Genomic DNA, 15973 nt, shown 5'->3' on the forward strand with positions numbered 1-15973 from the left:
AATGAGACACTACTTCATACCAATTAGGATTCAGCTGTTTAAAAAAAGTAAGTGTGCTGAATATGTGGAGAAGTTGAAACCCTCATGCATTGCTGATGGGAATGTAAACTGGCATAGCTGCTGTAAAACCAGTGTGATGGTTTCTCAGAAAATTAAACATAGAATTATCATATGATCCAGCCATTTCACGTCTAGGCATATACCTAAAGCATTCAAAGTAGCGGACTCAGGTACCTGTATACCAATATATTCAGAGTAGCCAAAAACATGGAAACAACTCATGTTCATCAGCAGATGAATAGATAAACAAAATGTGGTGTAAAGCTACATAGGAATGTATTCACCCATAAAAAGGAATGAAATTCTGACACATGCCACAACATGGGTAAACCTTAACGATATTATGCTAAGTGAAATAAACCAGGCACAAAAAGGACAGATATTGTATAATTCTACTTACATGAGGTACCTAGAATAGGCAAGTTCATGGAAACAGAAAGTAGAATAGAGGTTACCAATGGCTGAGAGGCAGAGGGAAATGGGGATTTCTTGTTTAAATGGGTACTAAGTTTCTGTTTAGGATAATGAAAAATTTCTAAAATGGAGAGTGGGGATGGTTGCATAACATTGAGAATGAATTTATTACTAATGAATTGTACATTTAAAAGTGTTAAAATGATAATTTTTTGTTATAAAACTTTATTACAATAAAACATTAAAATAAAACAAAGTTAAAAACTGACTAAGGAGGAGGGTCAACATGGTGGCGTAGGTAAACACAGTACTCACCTCTTCCCACAGCCACCTCAAAATTACAACTAAACTACAGAACAGCCATCATTCAGAACCACTTGAAATCTGACAGAACGGAAGTCCTACAACTAGAGAATTAAAGAAGCCACATCAAGACTAGTAAGAGTGGCAGAGGCACATAACGGGCTGGTTCGACACCCATCTGTAGTGTTTGTTTAATCGGGAGGGATATGTAGGCTGAGGAGGTACCCATGAGAAGTAAGGGGTCCCAATGCCACATCAGAAGCCTCAGCCCAGGGCTCCAGTGCCGGGAAGAGAAGTACCCATAACTTCAGGCTGTAAAATCCAGCGGGGATTGTGGCTGAGTGATACAGAGGGTTGCTAGAGTCCCAGGCATTTCCTATTAAAGGGCTGCTTCACAGACTTAACTCGGACTCACTCTCTCTGAGCTCCAGTGCTGGGGCAGCAGCCTGAAAGGATCCAGGGCTATGCAGGGAGGAACTCAATTGTCTGGCATCGGGGCAAGAACTGGGGGCAGCTTTCTCCCAGACAGAAGTGCTGGCAGAGGTAATTGTTCCTTTGCTGAGACCTCCCTAACTCAGTGCCAGCAGGTAGTCGCCATATCTGAGTTTCCATCAACCTGGCCCACACTGCTCATCTCACCCTAGTGATTCCCTGAGACCCTGCCACACCCAATTTGCAACTCCACTGAAGTTCTTTGCAGTGGGTTTTCCATATGAATGGCCTGTCCTAGTTCAGGCTTCAGACTTTGCTAAAATCTCTCAAATAACCAGGAGTTGGCCTCAGCGTACCCCATACCTATTGATAAGTGGCCCTAGGCCTGACACTAGCAACTGGCTGCACAGCATGGCCTCTCCTAGGCACCTCCAAGCCCAACACAAGTAGCAGTTATTTGCAGATCACTCTGTAGCTTATGCCAGGTGGCCTCAGGCAGGGCACAGGCAGTAGCTGATTTTGAACCTCCCAGGAGGCTCCTAAGCCAGTGCACCTGGTGCTCAGCTTCAGACTATGCCAGAGTACAGCCCTACCACATCCATGAGCAATACATTCAAGGGGCTGACTCAGTGAGCACCAAAAAGTCCTACTCCCTAGGGGTGTCTCCTGCATAGCATCTCTTCCTCTGTAGTCACAGCTGGTTCGCATAGCCAGTTTGCCTGGGGGTCAGTCCCTCATAGTGACGAGATCAGCAATCAAGGCTCAAGTATAGCAGGACAGTGCACACAGCCCACATAGGGTCACACCTACAGTGCCCAGCTGAGGTTACCAGGGAGGCTGAGTCACTGGGCCCTACAAGACACCTAGTACACAAGGCCATTCTACCAATTCCAGGAGACATAGCAGCTCTACTGAACACATAGAAACAAATACAGGGAAGCAGCCAAAATGCGGAGACAAAGAAACAGGTCACAAATGAAAGAATAAGAAATCTGCAGAAAAAAAACTAAATGAAATGGAAATAAGCAAACTACAGAGTTCCAAACATTGGTTAAAAGGATGCCCAAGGAACTTAATGAGATCTTCAAGGAACTTAGTGAGAACATAAAAGACATGAAAAAGGACCAGTCAGAAATGAAGGATACACTAACTGAAATGAAGATAAATTTTATGATCAACTTAATAATTTACCTGCTGCTCGACCAGCATGGCTCAGTGGTTGAGCATCGACTTATGAATCAGGAGGTCACGGTTTGATTCCCAGTCAGAGCACATGCCCGGTTGCAGGCTCCAGTGTGGAGCCATGCAGGAGGCAGCCGATCAATGATTCTCTCATCATTGATGTTTCTATCTCTCCCTCTCCCTTCCTCTCTGAAATCAGTAAAAATATATTTTAAAAAATTAGCCTGCTCCCTCGCCAGCATGGCTCAATGGTTGAATGTCGACCTATGAACCAGCAGGTCATGGTTTGATTCCCAGTGAGTGCATGTCCCCAGGTTGCAGCTCAATCCCTAGTAGGGGGAGTGCAGCCAATCAATAATTCTCTTTCTTTCTTTCTTTCTTTCTTTCTTTCTTTCTTTCTTTCTTTCTTTCTTTCTTTCTTTCTTTCTTTCTTCTTTTATTAAATCTTTATTGTTTAGATTATTACATTTGTTCCTCTTTTTCCCCCCCATAACTCCCCTTTTCCCAGTTCCTGCCCCACCCTCCACCCTCACTCCCCACCCACTGTCCTCATCTATAGGTGCATGAGTTTTGTCCAGTCTCTTCCCGAATCTCCCACACCCCTTTCCCCCCCAAGATTAGTCAGTCCATTCCCTATCTATGTCCCTGATTCTATTATAATCACCAGTTCATTCTGTTCATCAGATTATTTATTCACTTGATTCTTAGATTCACTTGTTGGTAGATGCATACTTGTTCATAATTTGTATCTTTACCTTTCTCTTCTTCCTCTTCTTAAAGGATACCTTTCAGCATTTCATATAATACTGGTTTGGTGGTGATGAACTCCTTTAGCTTTTCCTTATCTGTGAAGCTCTTTATCTGACCTTCAGTTCTGAATGATAGCTTTGCTGGGTAAAGTAATCTGGGTTGTAGGTTCTTGGTATTCATCACTTTGAATATTTCTTGCCACTCCCTTCTGGCCTGCAAAGTTTCTGTTGAGAAATCAGCTGACAGTCGTATGGGTACTCCCTTGTAGGTAACTGACTTTCTTTCTCTTGCTGCTTTTAAGATTCTCTCTTTGTCTTTTGCTCTTGGCATTTTAATTATGGTGTGTCTTGGTGTGGTCCTCTTTGGATTCCTTTTGTTTGGGGTTCTCTGCGCTGCTTGGACCTGTAAGTCTATTTCTTTCACCAGGTGGGGGAAGTTTTCTGTCATTATTTCTTCAAATAGGTTTTCAATATCTTGCTCTCTCTCATCTTCTGGCACCCCTATAATTCGGATGTTGGTACGCTTGAAGCTGTCCCAAAGGCTCCTTACACTATCTTCGTATTTTCGGATTCTTTTTTCATTTTGCTTTTCCGGTTGGGTGTTTTTTGCTTCTTCGAATTTCAAATCTTTGACTTGATTCTTGCGCTCCTCTGGTCTGCTGTTGGGTGTCTGTATAATATTCTTTATTTCAGTCAGTGTATGCTTAATTTCTAGTTGGTTATCACAACATCGAGGGTCTCATTAGATTTCTTGAGGATCTCACTACATTTATCGTCAGTTTTTTGAAAATTATTGAAAGACCTTAAAAGTGTGGTTTTGAGCTCTATATCTTCCCTTTCTGACATTTGCATCCTGTTTCGTTGTCTCCGCATTTTTTTATGTTTTCTTGGTGCATCCCCTAGTGCTCTTTGTGCGCAGTCTTGTTGTAGTTAAGCCTTGATTGTCGTAGGTAATACTAGAGGGGATTTGACCTCCAGGCCAACTGGCTGTGAGAATCAGCTGTGTCTGCAGTGAGAGAACTTCTGCCCTCTAGGGAGGTGCTAATCTAGCCTTTGTCTGAGGCTATCCGGCAAATGGCTCTGTGCAGGGCTTGGGCGGGGCGTGTCCCAGGGGATCAACAGGGCGGGCTGAGCGAGCAGTTATGGCTGCTCTCAGTCCCGTCCCCGGGGGCTCTGCCTCTCAGAGCCCCAGCAACCGCTGCAAATCTGCCTTCGAGTTCTGACCGAAGCCAGACAGTCCCGCTTCTCCCGTTTGAGTCTGGGTCCCTAGAGACTCGCCCGGATCTGGAGCTCAGAGTCTGAGACTCCCTCCCGATTGAAACAGACAACCGCGCCCTCAGCCGCCAGCCCTCTCCGCATGCACTCCGCACCTTAGTATTTTACTTCAGCACTGCACCTCCTCTGAGTCTCGGTATGCTATTCTCTTTCATCCTAGTTGTAGAACTTCCACTCAGCCAGCCTTCCTGTGGTCTGGATGATGTCCGTTCTGTCTTTTAGTTGTATTTTTGAAGTGGTTGTTCAAGGCAGCAAACTCCGGCGTTAACCTATGCCGCCATCTTGGTTTCCCAGAAGACTATTCTGAATGATTCTCTTTCATCATTGATGTTTCTCTCTTTCCCTCTCCACTTATCTCTAAAATCAATAAAAATATATTTGAAAAATTAGCCTTTTATATGTGGTCAAACATGTAATTAACTCACCCCTAGTGCCTTTGACAGGGCCAGACCAAATGATTTTTCTGGCCTTATCTAGTCCACAGGCCATACATTCACCACCCCTGCGTTAAGGGATTATTTCTAGGGGGAGGCCCTTGGGTGCAGCCTTGCCCAGCCTTATCTATTGCCAGCATATTCTTAACTGCCTGTCTTGTTCCAGCTCCATCTGCTACCTTGGGGCTCAGAAGCAGCATAAACATACAAAAAATAACTTTACAGGGAATCAACAGTAGAGTAGAGGATGCCAAGAAACAAATCAGTGATTTGGAATATGAGGAAGTAAAAAACACCCAATCAGAAGAGCAAAAAGAAAAAAGATTTCAAAAATAAGAAGATAGTGTAATGAGCCTTTGGGACAATTTCAAGCATACCAACATTCGCATCATGGGGGTGCCAGAAGGAGAATAGACAGCAAGATATTGAAACCTATTTGAAGAATAATGACAGAAAACTTCCCCTACCTGGTCAAAGAAATAGACATACAAGTCCAGGAAGCACACAGAGTCCCAAATTAGAGGAACCCAAAGAGGCCCACACTAAGACACATCATAATTAAAATGCAAAACGTTTTAAAGAGATAATCTTAAAAGCAGCAAGAGAAAAGCAATTAGTTACCTACAAGGGAGCACCCATACAGTGTCAGCTAATTTCTTAACAGAACCTTTGCCAGCCAGAAGGGATTGGCAAGAAATATTCAAAGTGATGGAAAGCTAGGACTTGCATCTGAAATTACTCTAACCAGCAAAGCTATCATTTAGAATTGAAGGTCAGATAAAGAGCTTCACTGAAAAGAAGCTAATGGAGTTCATCACTGCCAAACCAGTATTACATGAAATGTGAAAGGGTCTTCTTTACGAAGAAGAAAAAGAAGAAGAAAAAGATTGAAAATATGAACAATAAAATAGCAATAAATACATATCTACCAGCAATTGAATCTAAAAATAAAAATAAACAATCAAGGTTTCTATTGAACAAAATAAACTGTTGAATTAAATAGAACCAGAGGCATGGAAACTTGGAACAAACTGACGAATCTCCGAGGGAAGGGGTGAGGGGAGGGCAGGAAGAGATTAACCAGAGAATTTATATGCATAAATGCATTACCCATGGACATAGACAACAGGGTGGTGAAGGTCTGGGGAGAGGTTGGATTTGGGTTAAGGGGAGCAATGGAGGGGAAAGGGGGCAACATCTGCAATACTCTCAACAATAAAGATTTTTTTTAAAAATCAGCTAAACCATCGGTTGCCAACCGGCGGTCCCTAGATCACTGGTGGTCCGTGAGGTCCGAAAGGTTGGCGACTGCTGAACTAAATAACAAGATAGATTTATTCTGATAATATCTTTTCCCCAAAGATTTTTTTCTCATTTATTACTGAAGCACCTTGTATTGACATGTCAAAATTGTGTGGGGACTTACTAGAGTTTTAGGATTGAAAACTCTTAGATTTTAGGATTGAGTTTGTATTGCCTTGGAGTTACAAATTGTGTGGGGGTTTTCAAACATTTTTATGGCAAAGATTTTTAAATGGATTTCCTTTGTTTTGCAGTTACTTCGAGAGCTTAAGCATCCAAATGTCATCTCTCTTCAAAAGGTGTTTCTATCTCATGCAGATAGGAAAGTATGGCTTCTGTTTGACTACGCTGAACATGACCTCTGGGTAAGGCGAATTGCTGGTAGATATAGGGTCACTAGTTTCAATCAGGGGTAATAAGAGTGACTAAAAAAACATTTGAAAATAAAAGTAACTTTATAAAATGTGGTTTATATTGTGCCAAGTCTAGAGTATTTTGCTTTTTATCACATTTTGATTTTTCTAGTTTGATCTTTGTAACATATTACAGAAAAAAATAGAATCTGAAGAGTATAAATAGCTATTCAATATTGTTGCCTAGGTATATGTTTTTTATAAAAATTTAAAAAAACTATTTGTATAAACTTTTTAAATAAAATTTAAAAGCAGCATATTTCCTTTTTTATTCTGTAGTGTGAAGGAATATAAAGTGAGAAGGTGGTCTCCTCATGTAGTGAGACAAGTATGTTATACTTGGAAGACTAGACAGATCTAGTGGTTCTGTTGTCATATGCCATTAGGCAAGTCTCTTAATGGCTGTAAAGCTGTAGTTTCTCCCATCTGTAAAATGTAATACTTTTCTTGCCTTTTTTTACAGGACTTTTCTGAAGCATAATTTTGCATTCGAAAAGCTTTATAAACTTAAGTATATGATACAAATGTAGGAAACTACTATTAATCATAATTTGAATATCATTCACAATTGATATTCAGTATTCTAATGTATTTTCTATTTTCATCATCAGAAATTCAAAATTGTACTTAGTAGAATTGGACATATTCTCCTATAGGAAAAATTTTTTGTGGCAGAGAGCTCTACTCAAAATTAGGTCAGAATGAAAGTAGATTCTATTGTGGCTTTTAGTTATTTAGTGTTTGTCTGACCTATAATGAAAACATTTTAGATATCTAGACTCAAATATTTGAAGATTCTTGAAATCAAGTAATTGAACTTCATCAGTTTAGCTTATATAATGAAAAACATTATGCTATATTGATAAAATTTATTATAAACAAAGAATTTAAATATACTTTGTCAGCCGAAATACAAACAACTGCCTCAATATTTTGTATTTACTAAAAGGATTGTTTTTTAAATTGTTACTGATAAAAATTTGAGTATCTAAAAATTGATTGACTCCTTTGTTAAATATAATAGTTACATTTAAAAAAAAAATCTAAACTTATATGCATATATAAATAACCCATGGACACAGACAATAATGGGGTGAAGGTCTGGGGAGGGGGCAGAAACAGGGTGAAGGGGCCATTGAGGGAAAAAAGGGGACATCTGTAATACTTTCAACAATAAAGATAAATTAAAATATAAAAGAAAATACCATATTGGAGATAAGACTTTCTGATATCTATATAATTAAAATGTATAACAGAATAGCCAAAATAATTTTGAAACATAATCGCAAAACTTATATTCTGATCAGTTATGTGTAAAGAAGAAGAAAAAAAGATTAAAAATATGAACAATAAATTGGCAATAAATACGTATCAGCAATTGAATCTAAAAATAAATGAACAAGGAATCTAATAACAAAATAAACTGGTGAATAAAATAGATTCAGGAGTATGGAAACATGGAACAGACTGACAAATCTCAGAGGGAAGGAGGAAGGGGAGGATGGGAAGAGATTAATCGAAGAACCTATATGCATACTTGCATTACCCATGAATACAGACAACAGGGTGGTGAAGACTTGGGGAGGGGTGGAATCTTGGGTGGGGGGGATGGGAGAAAAAGGGGGGACTGATTACAATTTTAAAAACAAGTAAACAAAGCCCCATACATATTACATTCATTAACAATTGCTTCACTACTGTGAATTATATTTTTTTCTGATATTTAAAGGTCTTTAAACACTTCATTGTGTTTTGCATAGTGGTATATATTTGCAAAATTTATTATAGCTGTACATTTATTGAGATAAAAAAAAGAAGATACAGAATATGGGAAAATTAGATTTACAGTTGTTTGCATGGAAAATAATACAGTGATTTATGAATAATAATAATAATACCAGAATAATATCTGTTTCAATAATAATACAAGAATACAATGTGTTTTTCATATTCATAACTGTAAACCTACTTTGCCACATCCTGTATATATATTGATATGTAAAGGATTATAATATCATGGCTTACTTTCAGAAATCTTCAAAATAATTCACATTTTTCATTCAGCTATCCTATATAATAAAAGCCTAATATGCTAAGTGTCCATTCGTCTAGTCGTCCGTTCAACCAGTCAAAGCATAATATGCTAATGATATGGCTAAGGCCGCTCAACTGCTTGCTATGATATGCACTGACCACCAGGGGGCAGACGGTTGACCAGTCGCTATGATGTGTACTGACAACCAGGGGGCAGATGCTCCGACCAGTAGGTTAGCTTGCTGCTGGGGTTCGGCCGATCACGACTGAGTGAGATGGGCCGGACATGCCCTGGAGCCCTCCCACGGTCCTTCCCCACCTGGCCAACTTCCCACGTCCCTCCCTGGCCCCAGTCATGCACTGGTGGGGTCCCTTGGCCTGGCCTGCACCCTCTCACAACCTGGAACCCTTCGGGGGATATTGGGGAGCCGGTTTTGGCCTAATCACACAGGCCAGGCTGAGGGACCCCACTACGGCATGAATTCGTGTACCAGGCCTCTAGTAAATTATACTTGTTAATACAAAATTTTGAAGTAAAACAAGCACAAATTCCATGAAAGCTGTTTAAAGTGAATTCAACTTCCAAAATAGTAAAATATTTTAAATTCTTTTGCTAATTTTCAGAATTAGCCTTATTTACACAATTTTAACTTTAACAGGTTTCAGAAATTGAAACTTATCTGTGTTTTTTATGCTTTCAGATTTTTAAGAAATAGTTTCATTCTTTGTAGATTTTAATTTTCCATACTAAATGTGGTATGATTCAACTTGTTTTTATAAGTTATCTGGAAATAATTATTTCAAACAGAAAATAGATACATGAAATTTTCTGTTTTATGAAACTGTTGTCCAAGGTTCATGCTGATTGTAAATATTTTTTTCTTTTATTGTTAGCTTCTGTTCTTTTAAAATAAATCTAATCAAATCAAGTTTGGGTTCTTTTAATACAAATTCGGTAAATCAGGTGGTCAACATCAAGTTGAACACTACATCCTCAATCAAGCCTAACATAAAATCAAATACAATTCCAATTTATGAGAAGACTAGAGGCCTGATGCACGAAATTCGTGCAAGAGTAGGCCTTTGCAGCTGTGGCTGCCTGGATCCCTCCTTCGCAGCCACCGTGGCCTCGATCCTGCGGCTGCCGCCCCAGCTTCGTCCCGGAAGGATTTCCAGTCTAATTTTGCATATTTCACTTTTATTATTATAGATTTACAGGCTAGTTTATAAACACGATTTGTAGTAAAACATAGTTGAGCATAGGAGATAATGGTTGGTATTCAATGTGATTTCTAGCATGCTGGTACATAATATTTCACTTTACATGAAGTATAATAATCATATTTTCACAAATTTTACTGTATGTAATGTTGCCAAATGTGTATAGATATTTAACATAGGCTTTATCATCTTCTTATTAATACTCTTTGAAGACAGATAAGTACTTTTAATGAAAACAAAATGATAATTCAGTTTACTAAAACCTGCTTTATTTGTTTTATTTTTCTTCTTTTAATTGGAATATTTTAATGAATGAGCTGGAATATAAGACAGCAGAGGGTTACCAAAAAATAGTTGTTAAAAGAGTGATTTATAAAATCACTTAAGTGTTGGTGAAATTTCATGATATGCATACCTTACATTTGTTATATAGCCTTGTAATAACAATAAAGGTAAAAATGTTCACACTGTTTTTTTGTAGTTATAAAATATTGGTAAAAAAGTGATTTGTAATACCCCAATGAAAATATTAACTGTAGAAATGTATGTAGCATTAATTGATTATCTTACGTCCCCTCCATATGTGTTCCTTTCATTCTGGCGGGTTTTACATTTTTAAAAAGATGATGTGTTTTAATTTATTTTTATTAAGCTCTGAGAGCCACTAGCTCTTCCTAAACTGAACGGACTTGATTGCCACATCGTTTTTTAGGTGACAAAACACTCTAGATTATTATTTTGTTTGCCTGCTCTTAAATGCTTTGAAAAAAATGATTGAGGAGAAAATTAAAATAATGTAATGCTACTAATAAAATATAGATGAATCATACTACACATGTGCTGACTAATACTTTCCTCTAGGTAGGTAGTCTTTGATGTCTGGTTTTTTTTTTTGGAAGGTAAAATGCTTTCACTCATTAATCCCTAGTTATTCCTATATCATAAGAAAATAGGAAGTAAAAAGTGTTACCCTATAATATTAAATATCTCACTCTTGTTTTAATTATGTTTACTAATTTCAAGCACATGCTTAATTTCCACTCAGAAGTCCTGCTCGAATCTGCTCTTGTGCATATGCTCAGTGGTGCACACTACAGAGCTGACTGCAGCTGGCTTCTAGACTTTCTTGCAGTTTAAGAATGCTTTAATTAAAATGAAGAAAGCTGTTAAGAGATTTTTAAATATTGGGTCTTATTTCTGTTGAGATATTTATAAAGTGATTATTTTTCTGTTTATGAAGTGGTATTGTGTTTTCCTGGATGTCCACTAACACTTTACCTAGAAAACTTTGACAGATGGTACAAGACTTTTTTTAATCATATTTCTAAATATTTCCACTGTGAACTGGTAATTTATATGTTATTTTTTCATGCTTCTATATATTTTATTGAACTATTTCCCTGTTTGCTTTCTTTATAACCCATATATCATAAATAGCTACTACATCTATGCCAAAGTATCTCTTGAAATTTGTTCTGTTTTTCTTTTCTTTTCATTTAATCACTACAGGAAAAAAAAAATTGATTCTGCTCTAGAAATTTTTCTATTAGATAAAAAAGGTTAAATATACTCTAAAAGTAATTTTTAATTATACTGTAAAATAAAATCACATTATTTCTTCTCTATTGTAATCATTTATTTTGTGAGGCACTATCTTATGATTAGAAATGAAAATTTAGCTCCAGTTATTAGGAAGTTTATAAGTGATTTGTTATTCAGCAGAATGTGAAATTATTTTTTCAGTGTATTTGGGAATTCCTGTGTTTCTTTTTCTGTTAGGAAAATATTATATATCACATTATCGTTCCCTCTTTTATTTTGTAAGTGTCTGGTGATGTTTTTCTTTTTTCCCCCCAGCATATAATCAAGTTTCACAGAGCTTCTAAAGCAAATAAGAAGCCAGTTCAGTTACCTCGGGGAATGGTGAAGTCACTATTATATCAGATCCTAGATGGGATTCACTACCTGCATGCTAACTGGGTGTTGCATAGAGATTTGGTAAGTTGATATGTAGTTATGTTTAAGCAAGAAAGATGCATTTATATTTGGATTATTTTCTAGTTGTATCTAGATATCAGTGCTGTATAGGCCTGTAAACCTTATAAGAAGGAGTGGGAGTGCTACAGTCTCAACATAGCCTCTCATTGAGCTTTTTATATAATGTGTCCTTTTCTGACATAGCTAGCTGTCATCTACTGAAGAGGTGAAAGAGAACACATTTGTTTTCCTCAGCTTTTGTTTTTTCTTAAGTTTGTAAATAAAGAATTCACTTGTTTTCACTGATTATTAAAGGCCGGGCAAACTCTAGAAACTTACATATTTTTAAATAACTTGAAAATAAAACTTGGAGCTAACTGCTTGCTAAGTTACCTGCTAGAAGAGGAGGTGTTAATTCACTATATTAGTAGCAGTCTTATGCCACTAAGCCTTTATTAAATAAAATTGAGTACATCATTGAGAAGCCTTGCCATGTTAAGATTCATTAAATTTTAAGAATTTAAAAACTTCAGAAATTGGATTTTATTTTATGTGGCAGAATAATTTTTGCCTTTTTTTTTTTGTTTTTACCATCTAACATGAGATTGTTTATTAAATCTTAATAGATTTAAATTATTTAAACCTCAAATTCTCTATTACATAATTACATTGTTGTACTTTTGTTCTTTGTGAAGGTAGCAACTATAGTAAGGCTTATAACAGTGCCTTCATTTCAAACCATTATAAACACAGTGCTGGAAATGATTTGATCTCTACTTGTGTGTAGACAGGTGCAGCTGATCTGCACACAGAGGCCCACTGAACCATTGTGCTCTATATTTAATGCATCTAACCTCTGTCCTTCAAATCAGGTGTTGCAATATCATATTTCATCTACCTTCAATAAATCTGAAAATACATTTAATGGTAGTTATTTATTTTGTCTTCAGTTCTCATACCTAGAAAGCATTTAGACTAAGACTGATAACACATCAGAAATTTGGTTGAAAGAACTTTTTCCTCATGCAACCTTTATATTTATTAGAATTAGAATAATCTATTTACAAATAGTGGGTTTACAGAACAAAAATGAGAAATTCTTTTCATCTTTATGAAGCTGAAAATTTCTGCTTTTAAGAGGTGGAGTCAGCATAGGGAAAAACTATAACTATTTTTGAGCTACTGACCTTTCTTATGATCTCTAAAAGAATAAAATCTTGGCCTAAAGGGCATTTTCCTCCCATAGAGATAGTGTTGCATTTTATTGTAAATTATATTTTCATCATGAAAATATGTTTATTAGATGAATACAGACTGATTTTTAAACCAGTCTTAAAGTTTTTATGTTAATGTATAATGTACTTGAACTACTTACAGTAGTATTAACTACTAGAGGCCTGGTGCATGAATTTTGTGCACCAGTGGGGTCTCTCGGCCTGGCCTGCAGGATCAGGCCAAAACTGACTCTCCAACATCCCCCGAGGGGTCCCAGATTGCAAGAGGGCACAGGCCAGGCCGAGGGACCCCCACCAGTGCACGATCGGGGCCGGGGAGGGATGCGGGAAGTTGGCTAGGCGGGGAGGGACTGTGGGAGGGCCCCAAGGCGTGTCCAGCCCATCTCGTGTAGTTCCAATTGGCTGGAACCCAGCCACAAGCTAACCTACTGGTCAGAGCGTCTGCCCCCTGGTAGTCAGTGCACATCATAGTGAGCGGTTGAATGGCCTTAGCATATTATGCTTTGATTGGTTGAACAGGCGACCAGACACTTAGAATATTAGGCTTTTATTATATAAGATTATATAGGACTAGAGGCCCGGCGCACAAAATTTGTGTTGGGGTATGGTCCCTAGGCCTGGCCTGTGATCAGGGACATCTTTCCCAGCTGCCTGCAGCTGGCCCTGCCTCCCGCTGCCACCCACCCCTGGTTCCCCTTTAGCCATCAGGTGATCAGTGCCTGACAGCTGGGGGAAAGGTCCCAGAGGTCGGCTGTTCCCGCCTGCTCACCGGCCCCACTCCTGCTGTGGGTGGCCATCAGGCGATTGGAGTCTGCCAGCTGAGGAAAGGGACCAAGAGGTGGTCAGTGCGCCTCATAGTGACTGGTCTAGCAGTCCTTCTGGGCATTCTGTTGTTAGGGTCAATTTGCATATTACCCTTTTATTATATAGGATAGAGGCCTGGTGCATGAGTGGGGGCTGGCTGGCCTGCCCTGAAAGGGGCCCTGGATCGGGGTGGGAGGTTCCCGCTGGGAAACAGGGTCAGCTGGGGTGAGGGACCACAGGGTTTGCAGGCTGGCCTCACTCCTGATCAGGGTGGAGGTCCCCGCTGGGGGCAAGGCCAGCCTGGGCGAGGTGCCATGGGCGGTTTGCAGGTCAGCCATGCCCCTGATAGGGGTGGGGGTCCCCCTGAAAGGCGGGCCTGGCCTGGGTGAGGGGCCTTGGGTGGTGGTTTGCAGGCTGGCCACACCCCCATTGGAGTGGGGGTCCCCATTGGGGGGCGCGCCGGCCTGGGCGAGTATAGATAGTAGTAAAAATAATCATGGTTAGGACACCTATCCCCACCCCTTCACCGCCCCCCCCCCCCCCGAGCATGGATTTCATGCACCGGGCCTCTAGTCTATAATAATAAAAGCATAATATGCTAATTAGACCAGACAACCTTTCGGATGAGGCCAGGACTGCGAGGGAAGCCCAGGTCCCGGGTGCCAGAGGGAAGCCGGTGCCAGCAGCTGGGGGAAGGAAGGCCTACTCTTGCACGAATTTCGTGCATCAGGCCTCTAGTATATATATAAAAGCCTAAGTGACCATTATGACCGAACGACCAGAATGACCAGAAGAACTGGTTGACTAGTTGCTATAACGTGCAACCACAGTGGGAGTGCCGCTCAGCCAGAAGCCAGATTCATGGCTGGCAACTGCAGCTTTGGCGGCAGGACTCTCCCGACTCCGCAGCAGCACTACCGAGTGGCGGTGGCAGGCTCAGTGGGCTGGAATGAGCGCGAGCGGCATGGCACCCGGCCCCAGCTCGGGCTCCTCCCTGGCCACCTGCCACTTGGCACACTGCAGGGCCTTAACTGGAAGTCAGACATCCCCTGAGGGGTCCCGGGTTGTGGGAAGGCTCAGGCCAGGCTGAGGGACCTCTCCTCCCACCCCACCCATGCACGGATCTGTGCACCAGGCCTCTAGTCCTATATAAAGAAGTAAACAGGCACCAGTTGAAGTAATGTGGGACAAGTTATTTCAGGCCCCTCCTCCCCAAGTTACCTGCTTATATAAAATAGGAGTGTTGGGTTAAGGACTATGAATAATTTTTGTCCTTTTTATCAAAAGGAACTAAGTGTGAAATCTTAATGAAAACTTCAAATAAAAATATGTTTAAGTGATTCAAAGTAAGGAAAAGTTTGAAGTCTATTAGACTGATTGGATTGAGTTTGGTGGTTTTCCTCTATCCAGTCAAATAAGACATGAAGCTTCCAAATCATATTTGATACTTTTTGTGTACAGGGCCAGGGTTTGATTTGACAGTGGTGTCTGAACACGTCTGAAAAGGTAGTCCCTCCTGTATTAAGTTAAAAGCACATTGGCAAGTGCATGAAAAGTATTCACTTCCAGTGCCTCTGTTGTGACCACTTTGAGGACATCCAGCCAATTCACTTACTGTCTATCTGGCCTCTTTCAGTAGAACTGATTATTTTTTATAAAACTCTATAAATTTAGAAATGGTTTTCTTGTTCAGCTTGTGAAATAAATTTCAAAGTCAGTTAATTTTTCTTTTACTAGGAAAAATTGTGCGATAAATTAAAAATTCAAAAACACTGTCATATATATGCATGCTAATATTTGTGAATTGAAGATTGACAGTAGAGTCTGGCTCCAAATTCCTTTTTTCTTCCATGTCATATTTTTCAGCCAACCCAGAGCTTGTCCTGCCTACTTATATCCCCTCCTATCTTCATCTCCAGCACTTGATATTTATTCATCCTTTAAAGCTCCACTCCTGCTACCTCATCAGTAATGCTCCCCCAAACCCCCACCCAATTACCATATCTGGAAATCTAGAATCCTCTAGCATTTACTTTGAATTGCCCAAGGGGCACTTAATAGTTTTGGTAATATGTTCTCTATTTGATTTTAAGCTCTTGAGGGCAAGGAGTGTGGGCTAGTAATTATTTGTATCCCTA

The 15973-nt window shown here is 39.5% G+C and overlaps 1 protein-coding gene across 8 annotated transcripts in view; it reads left to right on the forward strand.

Annotated features, from left to right (window-relative positions):
- CDK8 (cyclin dependent kinase 8) overlaps positions 1-15973 on the forward strand; it is a 163138-nt gene that overhangs the window by 83737 nt on the left and 63428 nt on the right. For 6 of the 8 annotated variants that reach the window (XM_059684035.1, XM_059684031.1, XM_059684032.1 and 3 more), the window contains exons 3-4: positions 6406-6516; positions 11677-11817. In XM_059684035.1, the coding sequence (XP_059540018.1) occupies positions 6406-6516; positions 11677-11817 (252 nt within the window). Of the gene's footprint in view, positions 1-6405; positions 6517-11676; positions 11818-15973 lie in introns of those variants that run through there. The other 2 variants (XM_059684033.1, XM_059684036.1) reach the window with 1 other exon arrangement.

Source organism: Myotis daubentonii, chromosome 2 (assembly GCF_963259705.1).
Source record: "Myotis daubentonii chromosome 2, mMyoDau2.1, whole genome shotgun sequence".
Taxonomy (NCBI): Eukaryota; Metazoa; Chordata; class Mammalia; order Chiroptera; family Vespertilionidae; genus Myotis; species Myotis daubentonii.